The sequence below is a fragment of the Echinococcus granulosus genome, assembly GCF_000524195.1.
Source record: "Echinococcus granulosus chromosome Unknown EG_S00006, whole genome shotgun sequence".
NCBI classification, from domain to species: Eukaryota; Metazoa; Platyhelminthes; class Cestoda; order Cyclophyllidea; family Taeniidae; genus Echinococcus; species Echinococcus granulosus.
Window position 1 is genome coordinate 364,872 of NW_020170386.1, and position 25,076 is coordinate 389,947.

At 42.7% G+C, this 25,076-nt stretch overlaps 4 protein-coding genes across 4 annotated transcripts; 2 read left to right on the top strand and 2 right to left on the bottom strand. All coding sequences in view use genetic code 11, as the record gives it.

Moving 5' to 3' along the window:
- Positions 1-4,374: 4,374 nt before the first annotated feature.
- EGR_01534 (CREB-binding protein) lies at positions 4,375-10,422 on the bottom strand (the record flags this gene model as incomplete). The annotated part of the gene is made up of 6 exons (XM_024490783.1): positions 4,375-4,929; positions 5,408-7,501; positions 7,825-8,704; positions 8,743-8,847; positions 8,885-9,042; positions 9,082-10,422. 6 exons carry the CDS (start codon positions 10,420-10,422, stop codon positions 4,375-4,377), a joined length of 5,133 nt encoding a protein of 1,710 aa, XP_024354648.1.
- A 2,027-nt stretch (positions 10,423-12,449) lies between these two features.
- Positions 12,450-20,392, top strand: EGR_01535 (Thyroid receptor-interacting protein; the record flags this gene model as incomplete). Its single annotated transcript, XM_024490784.1, has 12 exons — positions 12,450-12,546; positions 12,769-12,845; positions 12,880-12,990; positions 13,026-13,146; positions 13,176-13,237; positions 14,659-16,467; positions 16,946-17,017; positions 18,175-18,427; positions 19,030-19,233; positions 19,651-19,732; positions 19,809-19,923; positions 20,243-20,392. 12 exons carry the CDS (start codon positions 12,450-12,452, stop codon positions 20,390-20,392), a joined length of 3,153 nt encoding a protein of 1,050 aa, XP_024354649.1.
- Positions 20,393-21,763: 1,371 nt separating this feature from the next.
- On the top strand, positions 21,764-23,137 carry EGR_01536 (Mediator of RNA polymerase II transcription subunit 4; the record flags this gene model as incomplete). The annotated part of the gene is made up of 4 exons (XM_024490785.1): positions 21,764-21,938; positions 21,970-22,085; positions 22,118-22,521; positions 22,771-23,137. The coding sequence occupies 4 exons, from the start codon at positions 21,764-21,766 to the stop codon at positions 23,135-23,137; spliced, it is 1,062 nt and encodes a 353-aa protein (XP_024354650.1).
- Positions 23,138-23,824: 687 nt separating this feature from the next.
- EGR_01537 (Putative OPA3-like protein) lies at positions 23,825-24,312 on the bottom strand (the record flags this gene model as incomplete). Its single annotated transcript, XM_024490786.1, has 2 exons — positions 23,825-24,138; positions 24,174-24,312. The coding sequence occupies 2 exons, from the start codon at positions 24,310-24,312 to the stop codon at positions 23,825-23,827; spliced, it is 453 nt and encodes a 150-aa protein (XP_024354651.1).
- Positions 24,313-25,076: the final 764 nt, after the last annotated feature.

Consider the following 25,076-nt stretch of genomic DNA (forward strand, 5'->3'; position numbering starts at 1 on the left):
AATATGGATGCTAATCCGTAAGGCCACGTGATAAGTCACGGTTCTATTGATAAGGCACGTATTCAATGGTGATTTCAGGGTCAGTTCTTTGCTTGTAGTAAACAAGCTTATTATCACTGAATATCATGTGCGAATGTCCATATCTGTAAATATTTTTTGAGCTAGCGCCCCAAATTTTAAATCTTTCATTGAAAAAGTTTTTAAGGAAATTAAAAGCTGAACTTCAAGTTGCAGTTTACTCATGCTTTTGTAAGCGACCGATGAACAGCAGCACTATCGCCAAGTCTTAATCCAACTGGCTGATCCATCATAATCGAAGCTGTGTGCTATTTGAGATACAAATCACACCGCTATCGGCAAATGGTCCTACATGCTTACAATTGTTTTTTTAAACTGTAGACGCAGTCATCTCAGAATTTAATAATCATTAGACATTCGTCTTACTCAAGATATACCAGGCACTTTTTTTCAAGCACGTAAAGAGGCTGGACTGTTACTTTTGCGAGCACTTATTAAGCACCCGGCTTAACTTAAATCGGTCATTTTTATTGTATTTTTACCCTTCACCTTTATCATTGCGTGTCCTTGTGTTAAAGATGCAGGTCAATTTTGTTTACAAACGTGAGTTTCCGTTTTCTGAGTCGTCTAAATTCAATATCAGCCGATAAAAGGCTTTGTTATTTTCGAACAGTCTTATTTGTTGCCATAACGATCACCTCGCAGAGGCATCAGGACCCGTTCGGGTTAGTAAGAAGCTTCCATAAGCTGGGGCGAAGCTGAGATTAGAAGGCAAAACGAAAGCGACAGGTCCAATATCAGATATTCATCCAGCACAGGGAGTTCAGGACAAGAAGCGTTTTTATGGAGCCAACGGCTCTTATTTCACTAGACAATGGTATTACTAGAGCTAAAAGTGTAACGTTTTCGTGCATTCAAATTATAGAAACTGAAGAGTCCTACTTTAGTTTAGGGCTGATCAAATTGGCTTTAATTTTTGTGGTTTCGCATACAGTAAATGAATAGCATAAGAAAAAGCTTCGGCCACACCATGAGAAGACTATGTAGTATTTATGCCTAGTGCATACGAATAATATGCTTTTCTCCACTAAGTGGTAGCTGTTGTGTGCTCGCAGGTGCTGACTCAGTTATTATGTGCTGTGGTAACGTTCATCACTGCATAAGTTACCGGTTATTTCGTGTTTGAGTATGTACCATTTAACCGAATATTCGTGGCTAACCCATGCAAATAAGTTGTAAAATCAAGTGCGTTTTGAAATACTAGCCTCATTCAGGTCATGGGTTCCTTTTGACAAGCCCGACGTGACATCTCAGAACTTTTAGCAGTGTTTTCCATTCAGAACTTTAACCTGTTGTACCAGTAGGATATTCTGACAGCAGGAATCGCACCAGGCGTAATATTATAAAATTCCACAGAACTCATTCGCTATTCACTAAACCTTACTTTTCATAACAAATTGGTAGAAAATTTTAAAAGGGGAAGCCAACTAACTGTCTTTCGGTAGGAGCTTGATTGTCCTCTCATTAAAAAATGATGAGTAAAACTGAATCCCAGTTACGCAACGCCAGCTCTGATAAGATGGCAATACGGCTTTATAGAGACAAGTATCGTCATCATAGTTAAAAAAACTGGGCAATATGAAATCGAGTATGTGCCAATCCTGTGTTGCACATAAATCTCAACTGCTTGTCAGAGTTAAGCTAAAATGAATCTGGACGCACCCCCTGGCTTTCGGAGTCCGGCGGCAGAGATGTAATTTCCCCATAACCACTTTCAATTATAAAATTACAAAGATGGGCCAGCATACCGCATTCAGTCATTCATTTTAATTTGTTCAAGTTTAATATTTCTATGTGTTTTAAATCAAAAGAGAATGAGTACATCAAACACCTTTCTTAATCATTAGTAGCAGCGTAAACTAGACAAGCGATGCTATTACTACAACGGCATTTGGCTAAAATAATAAACCTAGCAGCCTAAGAAGAGGGGTCACTTCCCCGAGGTTTTGACATTTTGCATCGCAATAATGACTCATTAGGCCGTTTATGAGCAATCATATCATCATATTATGAATCGAGAATGGAAAGTGAACTCAGGAAAAATCAAAATTCGAATTACATATTGCGGAATCCAACTTTGTATTGGCGATAAAAGGATAGTATACCACTAACCTAATCATTATTTTCTGATTAAATGTTGAATTCAGTTCGACTCGATAAAACCGCCGCGCACGGAGGTAAAGCATGTATCTGGACCAGTATTCAATTAATAATTGATGCTCATCCATGCCTTCTGCCATATACAACTTGATAAAAGTATCGTGTGTGTCACGGCGGATTTCACCACGTTTTCCACTACTCCTCTCCCGCTTCCAAAAAAGAAGCTCTGACGATTGATTTGCGTCTCGGATAGCTGACGAAAAAGCACGAACAGCAGCAGCCGCAACCACCCATTAAATGATGAGCATGTAGGCGCACGGTTTGATTGACCACGGAGGTTGGCTTTTTGCTGCTGATGCCCAGCTTATGTGAATGAGCTACCCGTCTCTAACGTCATAGCAACATTCTGCACAGATGCATACATTGCATTGAGTTCACGAATTTTGCCCATCTTATGCGAACTCTTCACTTACAACACATGCCAGCCCTTTTTCCAAACTCCTTAACTGCGAAATGTTACAACATAGCTTTATTGTGTGTACCATTATGGGGTGACTACATCTACCACCTTTTCCACTTTTGATTTACGGTCCCTCAGCATCAATGTGATAATGTTATTCATGACTTTAGATGACGAAAATGCAAAATGCATAACGTCGTCGACCTCTTTGTGGAGAATCTGATGTTGCTTATGAACGTAGATCCCTTTAAAAGTAGCTGACATCGAGGTGAATCGACTGGCTACCATGTAAAATAGAGCAAATGAAGACCCAATTCGAAGTGGGAACATGTTTAGAGCCAGGGTTTAAACCTCCATAACTTGTTAATTTTTTGATGAGACCTTGGCTATCCTTGCGGCAGTGCATTCTCTACAGTAACCCCGTATAGTCATCACGCAGCTGAGCCGCATTATCAAGACAAAGGAGTGGAAGAATGAGGAACACTCCAAGTTTCTCCTCTACTAATCTCTCATTTCAATAAATTCTGCATACTGACAGGGGGTTATTGAGTCCAATAGGTATGCACCAACGCTAGCCAGTAGACCACATCCACACCGGCCCAACAAAATACCTCATATGGACACTCACTTCATATCCATGTACCTAGCATTGCTGTTTATCTCGCGAGTGGTACCAATACACCGGACTGCTACTGCGACAGGAGTGTATTAACCAGAGGGTTGATGGCTGCACGACATTGTGGAATTCGAGTTGCTACTTCGCGATACCTATGATGGCCATATAGAACTCTAAGCCCCACTCAAGCAACAAAAACCACTTGCCGACTACCACGGACGCTCCAGTTTGAGTTATTTCACCCTAATATCTTGCCGTTTTAATCTGACATAGAGTCAAAGCAGCAGACTGTCAAAGACCGCCTCTGAAAGCGTCACAGAAAACTCAAAAATTGAAAATCTGCTTAGGTGAGTGGATTCAAGCTTATTTAAGCGACGTTGATACCCAGTCGCTGTGATCATAATGAAACCACATATTAATCAATTTTGGGATTTTCGAACAAGCATCTCCGAACGACAAAGTCGAAGTAGGGGAAGCCTCCAGAGGTGCCCACCTTTATTTTGAGTACATTATACCATACTCCAACCTTGAAGTGTGTCGTACACCAGCTGAAAATCAATTTGAGTACGCAAAACGATACCACCCGTGCAGTCACAAGACCGCCTAGTGACTTTTAATGCTGAAAAATAGCAAGATAGAATCCCAATATTTAGTTTTATTTTCCATTATCAAATATAGGTCAAAATCATCTGAAAAAAAGAACTATAAAGCCAAGACCCGTCTCAGCACTCAGTTTAGTTCGTACCAGAGGCGGTGAGGTGTCAGACGGGGGAACAGCGCGTGCATGGAGTGTCACCTGACCCACTGTTCAAGGAAGTGCAATCGGGGGTTCGGGGGCACGTAGGCGACAGGATGTACATACGGGTGAGTACAGTGGACGGGAACAATTCAGGCGCACAAAACGGGAGATATAATATGCACACGCGAAAATATCGCTGCGGAGAAACAGGACTATATTATTGTCGGTCCAAATGCTTGAACACAGTTGCACGGATACACGCTACAGTAAAAGATTGGTCGAGTGTATTAAGCATCTAGGTGGGTGGGTGCAAGTTTGATTTCAAATATACAGGATCCCGAAAGACAGTGTGGAGGCTTTAAAGGAAGGAGGGGTAACACATTAACGAGATATTTGCTGTTGTTGTGGGGGTGGGGGAGGCTGTGGCTGGGACGTGCAGTCCTGCAGTGGCCTCTGTAGTAATTGTTGATGCTGCTGCAGTTGTGAATGCGGTTGAACAAGTAGTTGTGAAAGCATCAAAGAGGGCTGTTGCTGTTGTTGAGGGCCGTAAGGTGGTGGAGGGGGCCTGGGTGAGACCGGTGCTGGCGTGGGCATTCGTTGCTGGGCAACTGGAGCTCTCAGCATACCACCAGGACCTGTGGAGGAGAAAATGGGTGAGGGATAGCGGGGAGGAAATGCAGAGGTCGAGTAGGGGTTAGTCGCCATGACCGGATGTTGTTGCTGTTGCAAATTTTGACCGCAGGGAAATTTGCCCTGGGGAACGTAACACGACTGACGCACACCCCAGAGGTCCTGTGGTGCTTGTGGTTGCTGCTGCATAGGCCAAGGATTAGACGTGTTTTGGTTTTGTTGCACCAACCGCTGTTGCTGTGGTGTAGAAAGAAAGCCAACACTGCCGCGCATCAACTGCTGTGGCATAGGCTGCTGAGTCGAATACTGGAAAGACTTCGTGGGCACCACAACCTTCTGTTGACTCCGGATGTAGTTCCAAGCAGGCACAAGATGTGACTGCTGATGCAACCATGAATTAAACTAGTGGGAGCAAGAAATAGTGATTTAACATAAGGTGCAAAATACCACTATTTGCAAACTATACGTTAAGCAACGAACAGCCGAACCCTTTTGAATCTAGAACTGCAACAAAACTTGACCAACGCTCCGTATAATACATAAAACCAATGTGGTATAGATTCTTTCCACCTTAACGGTATCAGCATCAAAAAATTGAGCAACGTGAAATTAATCCGATGGAATGAGTAAACTCAAGTAATCATTATTAAAGAAAGGAAATTATAATTTCAATAAATGGTGCGATTCAAGGGAGGGGGCAAAACGAACGTCCAACCAAACTAGTATCGCCTTTTCGACCAGAATGACGTAGGCTTGCACAAAAATAGAGTAGATAGAAAAATACCTCCATTTCGTTTGCGGTACTGCGTCTCGCAGAGAGTACCATTTCTACCTCTGCCGAAGATGGAGGCTGATTCGACATATTTACCAGATATGAAGGCGACGTAGTAGTTTGAGTAGATAAAGGTTGCTGTGGCCTCACAGGACCCATTTGAGCCACTTTGCCACCAGTGATCGAAATAGGTGGCATAATTTGCCCATTTGTCACGGTAACACCAGCCCAGTGCATCGACTGCTGCTGTTGCTCTGGAGCAGAACTTTGCAAACTCGTTTGTTGGGGATGTGGTGGCATCACTAAACGCGATTGCTTCAAACTTTGACCTCCACCACCCATAGCGTACATGCTTGCGGTTACAGCACCAGCGGACATCACATCACACTCGCCGAAAAAAGGTCGCTTCACTGCAGCTGCTGACATAGGGTATACGTCTTCATTATCCGGAACAGGCGCCTGGTAAGGCATGCGAGGGCTCGCAGCAACCATAGGATTTCTAATGCAGGATGATTGACCATTTTCATAGAAGTTACTAGTCGAATTGTTGCCTTGCCGGACAAAGCCTGCCTCAGTAGAATAGCTCCTGGTTTGTTGGGTTTGAGGCGGGTGCACTTGATGCTGCTGCACCATCTGAGACTGTTGTTGCTGATATAGAGGTTGGTGAGCGTACGGAGACGCCACTGATGCAGCTTGGTGGTAGTCAGCTGGAGAGGTGAGATGAAGCGTCTGGTGACTGCTTAAACTCTTTGTGGCGGTCACGGATAACGGAGAAGCATGCGGCGCATGTTGGTAAGGCGAAGAGTGAGAATACTGCAGAGCAGTGGGGTGGGCCGATGCCGAGGTTGGCTTCGATGGGGAGCTCCGTGAATTCGACACGGAATGTGGGGAAGTCAGAGACGTCTGTGAAGAAAAACTATGGGGAGGTTCGGAGGAACTTGGTGCATTAAATACTGTGGGGCTAGCCGTGGAAGCCACCAGTTGTGGAGCGGCACCACTAGAAATATTTGTAATAGCAATGGACTGTGGAGTGTTCGGTTGTTGGGGTGTTTTTATGTTGTGAGAACACTGCATGGTCTTTTGTCTACGACGAAGAGTTTGCAATTTCCTCAAGCGCTGTTGTGATTCCTGTTGTTTCTTAACAGCCTTGTAATGTGCGCAGTACATAACCTGACAATTAGAATCATTACACTTTGTGGAATGAGCAGATAGGATCCTATGTATCTGCCGACACCAGAAGCATTTACTGCGATCATGCTGAGTCATAAAGTGACCCAATCGACGCTTCATATCCCGACAAGCTTGGTTGCGACAATTAGCATCCCTGCAGCTTGAGGTGTGTTTCAAAAGTTCCACACAGCGCTCCATCTTCAGCCGGTCGGACTGTTGAACTGCTGCTGTGCTGCCATTGTCGTCACTCAAAACGATCTTTTCCATCGGATGTCGATGACCATACGCCTTGAAGCAATCCTCGCAGAGGAAATAGTTAGGGCACTGTTTACACTGCCTCGGTGCTTCAATTTCCTTTTGACAACTATTGCAACTGTAGATAAACGCGTCTTTGTTCTCCGTGTGGATGTCGTACAAAAAAGCAAGAGTGGAGAACTTTGCCCGTCGAAGAGAAGAAAACTCTAGGTGACGTTCCCGAGCGCGGCTCAAAAACGTGTCTCGACACTCCATTAGCTCGGATGCAAAAAGGGGATCCGGATCTTTGATAGGTTGAAGACTTGCTATTTGACTACGAGAATGTAGGTTAATTGTAAGGAAGGCCTCAGAATGACGCTGCAACATTTCCTCAAGTCTCCGCTGCACCTCCGCCTCCGTATCTCCGCTGGCTGCAGCGGCTGAAAGCCTTTTTCTCTTACTGCCACCATGAATACTTAGGGATGAGGCGGCACGCTTCATCTTGCGTTTTTTAGTCTTTTTCCTATTTTCAATACCATTCATACAAACACTTCCGCTTCCAGCACTACCAGGCTTCCGATCAGAGTCAAAACTACCCTGGTTACTGTCGCCATCATCATCCACGCCATCAGCATAGTCATCCACCTCAGTTCGAAGCAACTCTTCCTCCTCGCGAAACTTACGACGGCTTTCCACAGCGGGCTAAAGCGATAAACTAGACATTTCAGAAGCAAATAACAACAAAGCAACTTAAGGGATATTTCTATGTGGTTAAGGAACCCAACAAAAAATAAGTGATCACATTTGAGGAACATTAGTATAAACCGAACTATCACAGGCACCGACTAATCACCACCTACTTCTGAATGCACAGGCATTGGATTCATCAGAACATTAATCTAGTGCTGAATTCTGAACTAACTACAGTTCCCAAGCGTTCGCCTACTTTCCATTAACCTAACTTTACCCTGAACAACTAAAACAAGCAAACTAATGATGCAATGATTGCTCAGAAAAGGACATACTTTTAAGAGTTCCTCCAGCGTATTAGGCCAAAGGTCGCCATCAAAGTAAGGAACGTCTACGGGGGAAAGGCAATTAGTGTCCACAGCATCTTGATAGATGTTGTTATAGTCCACAACAATACGTTCATTATGCGCCTTTTGAAGCATCTTGCGATACCAATCTTGAAGCCGTTTAGGCTTTGGAATTTTCTGGTCAGGTGGGTGCATATGAAAGATGTAGTCATCACCCTCACCAGGTGGACAGGCCCAAATATGAGCATTGGCAAAGCCCTGTTTCTTAGCATAGTGCAGGTAACCGATAAGAATTTCATGATAAACATCAGTGCGATACTGTTTGGGCTGAAAGAAGTAAACCGAATCCAGATATGCAATATAAACTCGCCGCTTATTTGGCGCAGGACAATCGGAGGAGTACTCCTGCACATAAAGACCAAAAAAGCAAACTTCTTGCCCGTCTAATTCTTGAAAGGCGAAAATTACTTTTGCGCGATAGGGGAACGACTCTGGAAACTTGCCGCTGTCAGAGAAAATCTCGCGCATGTATTTCTTAACTTCCACAGTTTTATTGGCACTAGCAAGAACGCGAATAATAACCTCGTTTGTTTGTGATTCGTTCTTTTTCATGAAATCGTTAACGCGTTTTTCTAGAAAGTCACTTAACTTGCACGTTGGCAAACGCTTCGCGGTGAAACGATTAGGTGAGCGACAAATTCCATACATCTTCCTGCATGTATTGCAAACAAAACCGCTAGGCCAAATTTCATCCATATGACAGGCACAAACTTTGTGCCATTTTCGGCCACATTCTCGACAGTTGACAAACTTTTCATTAACAATCGTATTGTTCACCTGTTTTTCGAAAAGGTTTTTTCTAAGGTGCCTGCAGAAAGGATGTAAACCCTGAATCAAGAAACTTACACAGGCGAGCTTTGATCATCAATCGTAATAGTGCTGCCGGCATTTTGGTAGCACTTTTCACAAACAATATACTTATCTAATAATTCCTTCTTCTGATTTTTTTCCCTGAAAAGATGGCAAATTAGAAAAACATAAAACTTACTTAGTCTCATAAACGTAGTAAATATCGTCACGATTAATGTTACAGGATTTGTCGGTAAGACAGGTTAGAACGTGAGGATGGTGGACGTAGGCATGCCCACAACAGAATCCCAGTTTTTGCATCAAGGGATCAACAATACCTTCAAATATTTCAGATAACTATGATAGAAACGCGATTAAGATTAACAATGTACTTACCCTAGAACAAGCCTTGTATATCTTGGAATTTTTCCTATTATATCGCCAGGCATTGTTGAACATTAACCAAAAATCATCGACGACGTCCCATGGGTCTACGTACTGGCCACTTTTTAGTTTCTTTTCAATAGTCGAGAGATCCATTGGGAAGGGAACGATGGATGGATAATCGGACAGCTTCAATTCCTCAAAAGGAACCGGAGTGCGGAAATGAACAGAGTGAGGTTCCTGATTCGATATGTTTAAAACAAGAGGAATGAAGGCTTCTTTCAATTGCTCCTTAGTCCAGGTACACCGTCGACCCGAATCCAAATTTGCGGAAGGTTCTGGTTTGATCGGTATATCTAAAGACTCGTCCTTTTTTAACACCAAGGAGCCGCTTGCACAGGAAGGGGTGAGTGGTCCAGTTATGGGCTGCTTGCATAGGCGGTTACTGGAATCAGTGCAGTCTTGAGACAATCCATTAGATGCTTCGAAAGAAGACTCCGGAACCTTAGCATTGGAGTCGCAAAAAACCAACAGCTGAGATCTCGGATTTTTTTGTTCAAACAAAGTGTCCTCCTTTGCGCGAGCAGGCGAGGACGAATTTCCATTGGCCAAAGCATTAGGATTAATACGAGACTTATGTTTTAGCTCGTTTTGAAGCCGGACAACGAATCTTTGTAGGCTTGATAGGTAATCTTGCTCAGTGAGGGACTCTTTAAACATTTTCATTTCTTGATCCTTGAATAATGTAAATACAGCTTCTGAGCGACAGTCGTTATATGTAGGTGGGGGGAAAACTTGTCCAGCATGGCTTCGAACAATTTCTTCACGTTTGGCCGCATCGTATTCCAAACGCCAGTCAAAACCGTTTGTAAGAGGAATCGTAGAAATGGCCATCGGCCGCATTTCAGAGACGCATGGAGTTGAACTAGAATGATACACCTGACTATGTCCCCCATTCAGCAAAAAGGACTGGTTATGCGGTGTAATGCTATTGCAATCATTAAAAGAATATCGGCCTGTGGCAGAGCCGTCAAGAGGGAAACGCGATGGACAGACCACGCAACGGGGATCATCACAGTGATCAGAATGATTTTTTAGTTGTTTACAGGTTGCACAATGGCGAAAAGTACAGTCGCTGCCACGATTGCAAGTGCAAATATGGGAAAGTAGTTGACGCATCTGAGCGCAAACAGCAAAAGGACAAGGATTTGGAACCCCATTTAATTCCTTTTTGCGACATTCCGCAGAATGTCGAAGAATTAGGACGTACTTTCTAGCAACTGAAAGTGTTTCGTCAACAAAAGAAGGACCATTTGTTTGGCGTTCTCGAAGTTGAGAACAGGATGGTTGCATTGTGCACAACTCTTATGAAACTGTCATAGAAACCTATAGGCGAAAATAAAACTAAGACAAATATCCATGGAAAGAGCAAAGCAAGCACAAAATGGAGTACTACAGTTGCACTGACCAAGCGGAGGAGACTACAGATGTTAAATGAAATATGGCGTTTAGAGTCGAAAAGACCTGACGGTCCGCGAGGAGGTTTAAACAAATGCTTCATTGGGAATAACGCCTACCTAAAATCCTACATGATTATGCCCGGCGTAAAAGAGGCCAGCAAAAACTCTAAAAATGTGGGCCGGCAAACCATGCTGCATTGTAAATTTTATAAATGGAGTAAAGCATCGTTTCATAAAAATCCAGTAGCCCCAATAATTATGTTAAATTGTTTTCGTAAAAAGTGTGAAAAATAGGCAGACACTAAAAAATGGCTCATATTAGGCAGGAGTTGCTGTTTGCGGTACTTTAAGTTCCGCGATTTAATGACTGAGAGCAAATACAAAATGTGATTTAAGAGCAATTTACCAGAGCCTCATGAGAAATTTATCAATTAACCGCTGAGTTTGCTCTGCAGCCATAGCAATCTGTAACAAAATGAAAGAGGGCTCATAATTTGCCTTTTTATTTTTTCTCTTCCCCCTACTTAATGCCATAGATCGCTCATTTTCTCTGCAATGCGCTGTCGTTCCATTTAGCTCTAGTAGTCCCTTAGCTCGTCTGCACCTTAGTGTTGCGTACCTTGGCTTTTTAAGATCCCAGCAAAGACTTGTGGTGCTAATTACCAATATACCGGTAGGACATGCCGCCTAGCGGATGTGCTTCCCAAGAATGCTGGGGAGCTTAAACCAAGGAATGCATTAGAGTAGACTAAGCTGAATCGATGCTTTTACGGGTCGATGTTATTATCAGTGCAACACATTATCTGTTTGTTTTACTCCCAGTTTTGGTGAGGGGTCACGTTGTGTCTTGTTCATTTTACCTTCGCCAGCTATGCCAGTCTCTGGATCATGCCAGCGGCCCCAACTCCTACATGTTGAATATGCACATTCCAACCGGGTTTTACACTTTGTTTTCTATTTAGAGGATTCTTGGGCGCTACAGTCAGTAACTTACGACTTCTTATGCGGCGTTGCGTTTTATTTATTGGGTGAGTGACAGGCCCTACCCCCGTAAGAGAGCTGGGTACCATGGGAAGATCATACGTATTCCCGAGGACCCTACTAAAACCAGCTTAGGAAACAGGCTACCTTCTTGTTAGGCTTTGCCTTATTCACTTGGCGTGGGGGAGTGAGGTTTATTATAAAATGGGCCTGAAGTTAATCTGATGAATTCGATGCTGTCGTTTAGTGCTATAGAGGCGTTTAGGGTTCTTATACGTCCATTTTATTAAGAGGCTAGTAGTACTGGGAGGTCCATTTGGTTAGCAGGTGGCATACAGCGGAGATAGTACTTTCGTCCACTGGTTTCGAATGAACAGCTATCTGAAGGCTGGTTAGGGGAGACCGACAATGTGTTGAGCATTTTAGTAGTCCTTTTAGGAGACCAGAAGTAAGGGAATTGTCGGAGTCAGTAGGATTTTAGCTCTAGATTTCCACTGTGTATCACACTGATCGGGGTTTTTACCTCAGGCGCCAATCTAACGTCCATGGCCACTTTTTAAGGAACCCTAATTGGTGATGTACAGAAGACACAAAGGAAAGAGGGTAAAAGTGTAAAGTCAAGCCGTCTACATAGTCAAATATGCTTTAAAGCAAGTGTGGCTATGCCACAGTCTTAAAAGCATTGGTGCGTTGAGAAGTACATGAACTCCATTTGAAACGTGATGCTGATTTTTACTTTCTCTTGTGTAAAATACTCTTACGGTCCTTAATGTTTTTAAATTCTCTACAATCCCCGAAAAGCGATTCATTCTGCATATCACATCATCTTTGCATTTGCCTTTAATTAGGATAGCTTAGCTATTGGTTCGGCAAATTGCCGTTTTAGCCGCTGATGTTACTTAATCCCAAACGCCAGTAGTGGTGTCGTCATACGCGTTGATGGCTTGGTTGGAAAGCTTGAAGTCATCTTCAGCAGCTCGCTTGGTGTCATCTGCGGCGAGGGAAATTTTTAGTGAAAGTACGCCAGAAACTGAAGGTGAGCTATTCATCTGTTAGTGAGTTCAAAGCATTACTTTGTCATCCAGATGGTATTTTTGTAATTTGCTAAATTATAGTAACTGGAATCCGGGCTGAACTTTATCTTGCAAATAACCACCAGTTACTTTGTGTTAAGTTTGGATGGTGTAACCTACGCTGTTTTACTCATTTTAATCGAATTGCGCCTTGTTTTCCCATCCACCTTATTTTGTACCTTTAGATCCCATCGCTGATTTAAGAAATTCTCGGTCAAGAATTGCGGAGTTGGAATGTCTTGTTGGTGATTATAAGTCCGAGGTGAATTTTTAGAAGGGTCTTGTCAATATTTCAGATTCAAAGCTACCGGGATGAAATATCCAAACTAAACCTAAGAATTGAATCGCTCGAACTGCAAGTCATACGCAGCCAGAAAGAAAGTGATGCTTGTTTACGTGGGAAGGAGGTTGGATTAGTCGAATACTTTTGTAAAACTCGTAGGCACAAATCCAGGAATTGATTGCAGAAATTAATCTTCGAAGAGGTGAGCCTGAAGGCGAGTGTGTACCACAAAGAGGCTCAAAATCCGTGTCTGCAGACAGAAGTGGTAGAGCTCTACTTGGTAAGGCACTTTTAAGCACACTTTTTCAGCAACTGGCGAGAGTTTTTTGCGATCTGATGATGTTGTGGTTCAACATTCGGAGAAACCGGAGGTAATTTCTATCTACGGGAACTCTGAATTGTAAAACTACGTTTAAATGATCAAAAACTGCACATGAATGCCATGCGTCATTAATTTTTACCGCATTATTGTGGCAACAAAAATGATGTGACCGATTTTTTCGGCGTCACTTTAACTTTTCAAAACATTTTTAGGTCATACTTCTGTCAGAATTGTCGAATAAGTGTGAAGAGGTAGAGGTACGATATTTACTATTCTGATATTTTTTGCATAAACACTTCCAAATACTTAGTATATACGGTGTTATGCTTGTAACTCTTCTACTGCTCTTGATGTTTATGGTCGCAACATGACTTCCGTGACTACTTTGCATTAATAACATCCATTCGGGTGGTGCATTAATGTTGTTAACTTTAGGGCATTCACCAAGTTGTATGGGAGCTGTTACTCTACTAAGTAGCAGCTTATTCTATAAATTAATGTTGTTTATATTTTTTTCTTTGCATGCCATTAATACTGATCTTCTAATTCAGTTAACTAGTTTGCCTTTTATAATGTTGTCTTTCTATCCAATCCTTCCCATTCAATGCCCTATTTATTTGATTATAAAGGCAATGCCAATAGGGCTTCCTACGGCATGCATATCATCCCTCTCTACTTTCTGTTTTATGGGTACGTCGTGTCAGACGTCAACAATTTTTCCCATTTCTCAATTCGACTTCCAATGGCAGTGGTTTTCTCGTACAAAATGTGGCTTTTTCTTTAATGTTAACTGTTGCAAAGAGTTGTACATATTTTTTGTCTGAAAAGTCTGTTTGCATTCTTAACCTTTTGGCCAAGTCTTCAGCTTTCTATTCAACCCTCTGCTACGATTTCATTTCTACAAACTGAGATGCACTGCTACAACTGAGTTTGATTTTTGCAGCCTATCCAAATGAGTATTAGTTGCTTTATTATCTGTTTTTTCTTTCGACATGAGAAAGCATTATTATTTGGTCAGAATCTTTTTTAGCCTCGGTTCTTTCTCTTGATTTTCCGTTGTAATTGTGATACTTTCGCATCTTTGGGACTTGCATCCACAGTGTTAGCCAAGTCAGCGTTAGTGTATTTGTGATTCATATTCATTTTTACCCTCATCATTGAATGGCTTTGTAAAATTAGCTACTGCATTGTTTTAGGAATCTCCATCTTCAATTGATACGGCTGTTCAAATGGATACACCACCTGTGAGTTTCCTCGCCTTTTATAGTCATCGCGTGTCGCATTAAGTGCATCTAGTAGAATGTTCGAATAATCTTTTTTGCCTGGAAATGTATTCAATGGTAATAGATTGTATCCATTGTTACCTTTGTGCATCGGGGATAGACACGCATTTTCAGGCTCTCTATCATCCACACTTCCTTTTATCCCTATCCTGAATACACAAAGTGAGTAGAAGCTTTGTCTTTACAGATCGAAGTCCTGCATGACATTGGGGAAGCTGTCGACAGAGTAGTTAACACTGCAGTTCTCGGTGGTAATAATGGTGTTAGCGATGTGGACACGGATATTGATAATGTGGAGTCGGTTGAGTCGCGTTTCTTTCGAATCAGAGAGGCGCTTGCGAGCGCCGTAAGTCTTCTGCCTCCGCTCGCATCTGATCGCGCTGCAGTGGTGTGGCCGCCGAGGCAGCCGGAGGCACAGGTTGCCGTCCTTGTCGCCGCTGAGGCGGCTTCTCGACAGGAGCTCATGAAAGCCCGCGCCTACATTGGTCAGCTACAGCGCCCTCCTCCCAGTTCACTTCCCAACACCATGGAGTTGCACTCCCAAAAAGTCAGCACTGATTCCTTCAGTTCCGTCTTGGATCGCTCGGCCGGGTCGGTTCCTACTGATATTATTCACCAGCAGCAGCCTCTAACACGACTGGTGCATGTTTGTGAACTCCTGGAGACAACCTTAATCTCCTGCGCCAAACTTCTCCGTGGTGAATGCTGTCTTGCTGATTTTGATGAAGTCGTCAGTCCTCTTATGCAAGTAGAAAAGCGCTATGCAGACATGGTTGAAGCGCTTAAATCGGCGTTTGCTTCTACTCCACTGGAGTGCTCCTTGAAAGAAATTTGCTCTCAATTGGAAACTTATGGTAAAGTCACTGCGACATCAGATGTGAGTAACCCAACTGCTCTACGGTTGTATGAACTGCTCTCGAAGAGGAGGGATCCCCTTCGTGACTTTTTATTAAACGGCAAAGGAAAGGTGAACGAAGAGGATCAAAAGATCGTCGACAAATTCAACTATTTGGTAAAAAAGTCGGAATACAAAGACGCCCTTTCAGATGCCATTTTGTGTCTACTTGACGATATTGAAACCGGTTCAGAGCGTTTCGACTCGAATGCATATGATCTTGATGTGGATAGCCTCAATATTGTTAAACGCTTGACTGCTGCGTTGTTTACAAAAATCACTACCATATGTAGTAACCAGACGGAGAAGGAAGCGATTGAAGGCATTCGAAATCGTATCAAGTCGATAGACAAAAATGATTTGATCCCAGAGCTAAAATCTGCACTGTGTTGTTTAGACTCTTTGTTCAATGTTATCGACGACTCAAAAACTGACTCAACGGAAAACTCGTCTACACAGGCCATTCGGCGAAAGATTTCCAACTATACTGTTGCAAATAATCTATTGAAGCTTTTGGCGCTCCAAAAATTCAGTGAGGGGAATGAACTATCGACAACTTTAAAAATAGTAAAGCTGATGTTGCATGAAGGTAAGAGTGATTCCGCGTCGGAGAAAATAAATTGGACCGCCTCAGGTTTATCTGAAGAGGCCATTGCAATAATTAACTGTTTTAACCAACTAGCGAAAGTTGGTGCGGAGCATGAGCTTCGTGATTATGTGATAGAATTGGTTAATTTTGGTACTTCGAACCTCAAAACTCTGGGCCCTCAAAATCAGATCATTGCCAAGGGATTGACTGATATGTTGAATCACGTGCACCAGTCCGACTCCAATGCGGTTGATCTGTTGGGGGAGGTTGCAGAAGGAATACGTAACAATGCTTTTGATGGACTGGATGAAAGGATCAAGTCAACAGAGGGTGATGAGAGACTGTTGAGCCATCTAGGTAGCCTGCTGGAAAGTTTTGCAAACTTGAGAGCCAAGTATGTACAAGCAGAGAAGGACAAAGCAGCACTGATTCAGCTAGTGCGCAGCAAACACGCAGAGAGCCAGGCCTACCATACGAAACTAAAGGAAGTTCTCAATGAACGACAGTCTGTGGTAGGCATCCCGCACCCCCTCTTTCTTTCCGATTTGTCCATTTTAACTAAGAGCCAGTAGATCATTCATGAAAATAAGCAGGAAGAAGTACCTAGATTTTTTTGGTAAAATTAATGGTAAGTATCAATGTTTTTCCTTCATATTGCTCCATGTAACCTTTTATTAGCGGATTCAATACATTATGCATTGTCTTTCGTGGAGCAGAAAATCATGACTAAATCACTTATCAGCTGGTTTAAAATGAGAGCTAATGAAAATCTGCTTATGAAGGTCATATTTTTGTTAACTGCATCTTTGTATCTTTTCACCAAGTGCGCAGCAATGGAGGCACTGCATCGGTTTAAAATTGAGACCGGCAAACAATGAGAATTTTCAGCCAAAACACTTTTTATTTCACATTAAATTTATTGCGCATACAATAAGTATCCGTATGGAGATCACCCCAACCAGGTTCATCCCGTTGATCGTTCTGTATTAGCATACAAATCAAGGCGAGGATGTTGCCAAGTTGACGGCAAAAATTGAGCGGCTGGAATTGCATTTGCTTCAGGTGAGTCCTATTTCTCCAGTATTTTGTTTACCGAGGTCAAAATGAGCGCTTATCTACTCATTTACCGCTATCAGCTCTATCTGTTACACTTTATAGTTAGTTTGATTCCAGTGAGATAAAGGTACAATTTTGAGCCCATGAAATTCACATTGGTAGTGTCACTTTTGGTTGATAGTCTACTTTGAGTTTGACTTTGATGACGTGTTAGTGTCGCTCCGAGCATTTACAACCGGTTTTAATGTCTGTGGAAGCGTAAAATGAAGTATACGCGTTTTGATGTAGATACTATATTCGAAGCAAATATCACAATTCGCATGTCTCATAAAATTTCATGCAAATATTTTTTATCAGTGAAGTACTGGTCACTACGCTTGCTGTAGCGCTTTCCATATTTATCAAATTGAGTTGTTGTTACATCAACTGGCGGCTTGGGGCAACACACTTTGCGTTCAAGTTAGCTATTTCGTTGACCCAATAAGAAAAGAGTGCGGGGAGTGATGACGTAATAAATGGTGTACTGGCTGCTGGCAGGATTCCCCTCCATGGATTAACATCCCGAAAGTGGTTGGCCTGTCAGTTCGTCATTGACGGTTTACTGCAGCAGTTTTAAGCAACATTAGCTGGGGAGTCATCTTACCAGTTAGTGAGTAGGCAAACAGCATGAAAACATCATATACTGCCACAAAAATTGTCATTGCGATTTCATTGTTAAGAATGCATAAACTAGCAGCTGATGAGGTGTTTAATGACTTCATTTTAATTTTATCAAACGAGTAGAATAATATCCCCATTTTTGATGTCAAACCACCCACGGCGAGTTAGGTTCAAGAGCGTCATTTGAGTTGACACAGGACATTTACTACCGTTAGTGTTTGCAGGATGTTTTTATGGCATTCTAAGTAAGCTATATGTTAAGCAGGGCATATTTTGCTAATTTAAACTCAGCCAAGTTGTTTGGGATACGATTTGGTGCAATCAGTTGATATAAGCTGACAAAGTCGCTTGTCACATACTTGTGACGCCGGTAACTATCTCCAAAATGTAATAACTGTTACATCTAACGGAACTTTTACGATCCCCTGATAAATGGGAGTAGGAAGCTTAATATTTTCTGGACTCTAATGCTGGTGCGCTTTGTTTGGTGGGTGAATGCCTAGATGGAGGAGAGTCATACACGGGAAGCTGTTGCAGCGGAGGAGCGCGAGGCGTCTCTGCGAGAGACACTAGGTCAGACAGAGGCGCAGTTGGCCGCGCTGCAGGAATTCGTTGCCTCGGCCGACGAACAGATCGGATGCGCTATTGAGGAGCGCAACGTCGCTCGTGAGGTCTGTCGTACCTGCCAGGCCGAGCTCTCAGCACTTCAGTTAAACTACATGAATCTGCAGAAGGTCCTCGATGGGCTTGAGAGGGGTGAGTGTTCCCTCTTGTAGAGCCTTTTGGTAACTGGTCCAATTCTGGGACCCCAGATCACTCTACACTTGCCATTTGTTAGCCGTTCGAATGGGAGCCTTGATTGATAATTATGACAGCCCACTAAATATCTACTTACCGCATAAACATGGACCAGAATCCAATGTAATCGTCCAAAATACATTTTTCGATTCTCTACGACAAGTTAAAATTGTCAGATTAAAAGCTTGAACAGCTAAAAATAAAAAAGAGCTGTTGTTGAGTATCCTCCCATCAACGAGATGGCATCCTGGTTCGAATTTTTATGGAAATACGCAGTAACAAAGTTTGAAAATTGCCATTAACAACGAGTCTTTTGGTGTGGATTGTTTGCATTCAAGAGAGTCTAACCATTTTTTCATAGTTCCCATTTAAAACTTCATTTGTCATTCTCGCCTCTCTTAGTTACAGCGTATCTTTTCTCTTTGATGAAGAGCAGTAGTATTAAACTGAAATGTTTGACCTTGTTGTCGCAATCGTTTTTAATGAGTTACAACTCCGTTTGGACTGCACATTGTAAATTTGTTCTTTCCTCCTAGTGCTATTACTTTTTTCGGCTCTAGAAAAGCAAACGGAGAGGAATGCGACGGCGCAGCACTTCCGGCTGGAAAACGAGCGGTTGCGGCAGGAGATGGGGAGTCTGCAGCAGTGTGTCAAGAACTTGCAGGCAGAAGTCACTCGTCTTGGGAACCTTGAAAGCATTAATCACGCTCTTCAAGAACAGCTGGAGCGTCATGCTGGTCGTCTCTCCGAAGCACATTCTCTAGGTTTGATCTGACTTAATTCTTCTGCTTTCTAGCAACGTCTTGGCTCCTATCATTCATATCAGTCGTGTTAAAACCGTTTAATCGTTCTGATACGAACGGTCTTTGAGGTCAAATTCGATAATTTTCAAAGCTACTTGTGAATGTCACCGGTTGGAAATTACTTGTGTCTCAGATCTCCCAATACTAACTCTTAAAATATGGACAAAAGTTACAATGCCATCCACTTTAAACTCTGTCTTAATTGTATGTCAGTACAATCTTTCACCGCCTGCGCTTATAAATTTTGTTTCTTTCGGCCAACCTGAATGCTTTAGAGTTTTCACTACGTGCCCTTGTATTTACTTGACTAGGTGTCTGATCCTTCAGTCTTTCTAATGTACCTTAAGACTACTTGCGTTTCATTTTGCGTCTCTTTAGCTCGTCGGTATGAGGAACGCATCCAAGTTCTCAAGAGCGAAATGAAGGATATGGCAGACGAACTTAATGGAAAGTTGGATAAGTACGACTTGTTTTACATCAAAAAAAAACAAAAGCACACCATTCTACATCGTCTATTGGTGTACTTTTAAAAATAGATCCGTCATGAAAAGTCTATTGATCAGTTGCATGAAACTTCCACCAGCAAAACGACCCGAAGCGTTTCGTTCTCTTGGAAGCGTCCTTAATTTCACATCTGATGATTACGATTTGGTAAGCATTCCCGACCTCCAAAGGTGTTCATCCGAAACCTACTTGAGAAATCCCGGTTCGTAATGTGTTGTTACTTTAAAGTGGCAATTATTTTCTTTTGAAAACACTTTCGGCAGGTCGCATTCATAACTGCATTTTCTGCATCAGCTAACTCGCTTTCGTTCAGAATACTGCTTTAGCGAAAAGGTTCCTTCCTCTCAGAATGAGACCGCTCATTTTATTCATGTTTTGACGATCTGTTTTCCTGAGGTTAACCTCTCATTACAAGGCGAAAAGTACTCCGCTTAGCACTAACTTAGTCTTGCCTGTTCCATTCCAGCTCGGTTTCAATGAACCGATCGCCAGAAATTGGAGGGACCTCTTTTGGAAATCTGATACGCCAACGACACAGAATAGCCTCAAACCCGAGGTTAGTTGCGGCTTAATGGTGGGTTTGGCTATCTTAATTGTGAAGTCGCGTTCATCGTAGTAGTGAGGATAAATTTGCATCAAGAAAGGCAACTTAGAAGCAAGTTATTTATTTGAAGCTACATAAAGCATCGAATTCAGCAGTAAATTCACGCCTTCAGCATTCGTTTGTCGAGCTTCTTGCAAACTTCTTGGAAAAGGAGTCTTCTCCTCCCAGTCAAATACGGCTGCCAACGGACTACTTGAGATACAGTAGCACTAGCGCGGACACAGACCGTAACCTTTCACAGGGTTTTCAGAGGCGCCGTAACAACTCCACATCGACTACTCAACAACGCCTATCTCCCACGAGTCCTACGCCGTCTGAACGAGTTGCGTCACCCAGAGAACCTAATGCTTCAAAGAACCCTCTTCTCTCCGGTCTTTCCGTTGTAAAACCATCCTCTGCCATGGATTAGCAAACAAACAAACAAACAACTTCTGGATCACTGTGATAAAACATGTACATCAATATCATTAATTCTCCCAACAGTTGATCGACTTTCTTTTTGAAAATGTGATGTGGACCACTGGATAATGCGTCCTCCGCGGCAAGTGGGGGCACGTGCAGTGCATTCGTAATCTTTGATTTGTTCATTTTTCATCAGATCTGAGAATCCCGGAAGTTGTCGTGTAACGGTAGGAGTAGTGAACACCAGCGGGGCAAGTGGTGATGCATATTATGACAGATTGACATTGTCAATCTGACATTGTCAATACCGATATCACCAAGCCCTGAGGCAAAGCGATTAAGTGAGAGCAAGGGACACCATTGCCAATTCAATGTTCGAGTAAATGACCGGGCTGCGTCTGCACGCACAGATGGTCGGATGTACCACGTACGCGATTAGGAGTTCATACTTGAGGGCATCAATTTATTAAAACAAACCAGAACAGGTTTGGAATTCGCAGCTAACATCAAATAACTGGTTTCCCAAATCAACATAGTTTCAACAAAACAAAAAGTACTAATTTTGTCGAAATAACCAGACTAAAAAATTACATATCTTGCTACTTTCAAAGAGAGATATTTTACAAATCCAGTAATATCTGCGTGATAGGATTAAACATAAAACACCGTACCTTTTACGAAATGCTAGAAGACCCGTCCAAAGGTATCACCTATTAAGAGTTTTGAAGAAGGCAATATTTCAGAAGATGAATTATCTTTACAGCATGTTTATCTGTATGAGCAAGTTAAATACGCCGGAATTTAGTGCAACACTGACCAAAAAGATATAAAAAATTAAAGAAAATCCTGTCTTTTTTGACATTAAAAGCTATATGATATCCAAATCTCATGACCTTATGGAAGTTTTCGAGGTTATTTTAGATATTAGATGATACAGATGGTTATGTGCCACTCAGCTAATGAGCAACAACGTCGCTTAGCATGTTAGCCGGCATACCTACTAGGCAGAGGTTGTTCTGCCAGTTGGAGGAAATCGACGTACTTTTGAAGGAACTACTTGAGAAAATTAATAGGAAAGTGAGATTTGATGATATCGAGCACATAGTTTTATCGCTGCTGGAAAAAGACAAAGGAATAAAGGAGACCATGAAGACTGGTAGCTGTTAGTGTGAGGTTACTGTTTTTAGTGTCGGAACAAATGGAACTTCAAAAGAAGATAGAAAAGCTTCGAGCTGACTGCAGCAATTCTGATTTGCAGATAAATGCTTGTCAGAAGCAACTGAAGAAGTGTGAATTACTTCTAGTACGCGAAAGTACCATTTAACCGCTGTTTAGAGTACTGCTTTATATTATTCAAGACAAAAGTTGGATGCTATGGTTAAGGCAGTAAAGAATCCGACAGATGTGGACGACCTCGTTAGGCTTGCACACAGGATTAGCTGCAGCTACGGTGTTCTGGCTCCCGATAACTGGGGTCCAGGTGACCCTAGGCGTCCTTATCCAAACAAGGAAGAGATTCGTCGCGGATATCTGGGTCACCTGGATGACTCCGGGAATTTTTTGCCTACTCTCCAAGATGCTATTGCTCAGTTTCATTCTAGTGTCCCCACAACTTTAGCTTCTGTCCTAGCTACTCCAGCTGCAGCCGAGATAACACCGACGCAGTCCATCTTGAGTTTGTCTAATCAATTCCTCAATTCCACTTCCGCTTCTTCTGAAAGCGTCGAAAATGCTTGCAAGTTTGTTTTCTGAGTTTTTTTTAACATTGTCAATTTGTTTTTAAAATTTGGAATTAGTCAACTTAAGTACGTGATGGCGTTTCGGCGCCTACACGGCAAAATTAGTAGTATCCTAGTAGTGTGCATTTTCACTGACTATTTGGTGCATTAACGCAAATTCCTCAGTACATTTTTCGGTGTAAGGTTAACTAAAGTCAGACATCCGTTTATTACTACCACTTCTTGTCATCTAGCTGCCTACTCCCCGAGCGTGAGTGTATCAGGGGTGAATGTAGTCCCATCTCCGAGCGGAACGGCGCCCCCTACTGGTAGTGGTAATCATTGGTTAGATCAGCAACAACAACTCCGTCATCTTCCCTCCTCTTCCCTAACCGCCATTCTCCCGAGTGGTAGTGGCGTTAACGCAGGCATTAGGCCTCCTCGAAGCGGCCTCCAGGAGAGCCCTAGTTCCCGGGCAATATGGCAGCAGCATATGCGGCAGGGTCTGCTGGGAGCACACTCTAGCAATCCACCACAGACAAAAAAGCGGCCGCATATCGAGGATCCCAAAATGTACTCTGATACCTCTTCAGACGATGATGGCCGGTTCAGTGATTTTACTCACCACGCCCTCTGATGCGCTCACAGAGCAACCTCTTGTAAATACTGGCTAAGTAAAACTGGTTATTCTCTGTACCGTTCAGCATCCTTAACAACCAAACCAAATATTTATAACTCCTGCCTCCGAAGTTGCGACGCTGAAGCCTGCTATATGCTGTGCGGCCACCTAACGGTACTAATCTCCCCTTATGTCGGTCGTGCGCATACTTTCTTGCAGAACAGCGTGACTCCTGGATGGCTATAAATAAAAACCTCAAGATAGAAAGTACAAATACTTGTTGAGATAAGCTAGAAATTCAGGTACACAACCAAAGTAGTAACGGGATGCCCTGTGTTGCCATCGCTAACGTCGGAATTGTGCAGCCTGTCCCGAACAATACTGCAGTTAGTGACTAGACGTCCGTAAGATAACAGGAAATGGCTTCTTTGTCAATTGCGGGACCGATCTGCACTAGTGGAACGGCAGTGAGCTCGCCGGTCTAGCCCACCATTGCACAGACATGGCAGCTAGAATGGAATAAAAACCGACCAGAATTAGCTAGTTTGGGGATTTATTTAGTTCCGATAAAAGGTTGCAGATTGTCACAGCCCAATCCTCAAAGTGAAGACAAAACAATCAGCGTACCTGAAGTTATAATGGTGCAAAGTCATAAGAACACCATCTACTAGTAGTGAAGCCTTACTATCATTTTACAAGGCGACATTATTTGACCTCAAGGCGCTGCGAAAGCTTGTAGAGGGCCTCAGATTGAAAGGCGACTCTTGATTCTAGGCCCTGTATTGCGTTGTGCAGAGCTACTAACTCGGATCGCGCTTTCCGCTCTTTTTCCGCTTCATTTCTCGACTGTCGTCGATATTCAAGGAATATGAGGAATGCACCTATGCTGAACATAATGCATTCGCCGAGGATTTCGGCTCCTACCTCGGCGGCGCTCTCCTCGGGTAGCTTCTTCACATCTTTTGGTTTGTTCAAACCAAGTATTTTCAGCTTCAGTCGTGTGTTCCATATGTGATAAACTACAGAGGGGTAAAAAGCACACTCCATTGCTTACGTTGCCCTGAGGGGATGCATAAGTAACGCCGAAAGAAACCGTTATGAGAGGCCTTTTGTTTAAGGCGATTGGCGATTGGGCGGCTAATCTGCTTGACTGCGAGGACGCCTAATTTGAACACGGGGAATGCGCCAACCATTGTAGGAGCAAGGCAGGACTAAAAAACCATGCAAAAGACTCATTTTAGTTCCCCATTACCAAAGCCGTGGGATTTTCACTAAATTGCCGTGTATTCAGTTGACAAGTGGTTGACCCACTTTATTATGCACAACGACTACGTCAGTGTGGGTAAGACCAGATCAGCAAAACATGAGGATGACAGGCTTAATAGTAAAATAGATCATAAATGACATAAAGGAACAAATGCCGCAAAACGCCACAGCAACTGGGGCTCCCGATAGTCAAATCCACTCCAAATCTACTAAATTTACGCAAACTCAGAGAAGAACATGTCTGGAAAAATAACCCCGGATTAGAAAAATGTCTTATTCATTCAACACAGCATGAGAATTACAGCTGCTTCACCACACAGACCTCAGGGCTATCCAACCAACCCTAAAGATCCATTGTCACCCAATAAGAGATAAGCGGAACTAAAGCGAATGATTTACAAGAGATCCAAACAAACTTACATTTCGACAAATTATTATTTTTGATGCAACCAAGGATGCATCAAGTGTGATTTTACCTTTCTCTATCCCAATGGGCAAAAGCACCAACTGAATTGTAAATGCTTCTAAATTCGAAGGTTCAAAGTAGCCAAAAGTAAGCCCTTTATTTTAAGAAACAGATTTTGTTTGTCACTTATATAAGCGTGTGTAGAGCCACAAATCTCTTCGCTTTGGTAATAAGCTCTAGCATTCTTGAGGAACATATACAACCAACATATGGAGGAGTTGGGGT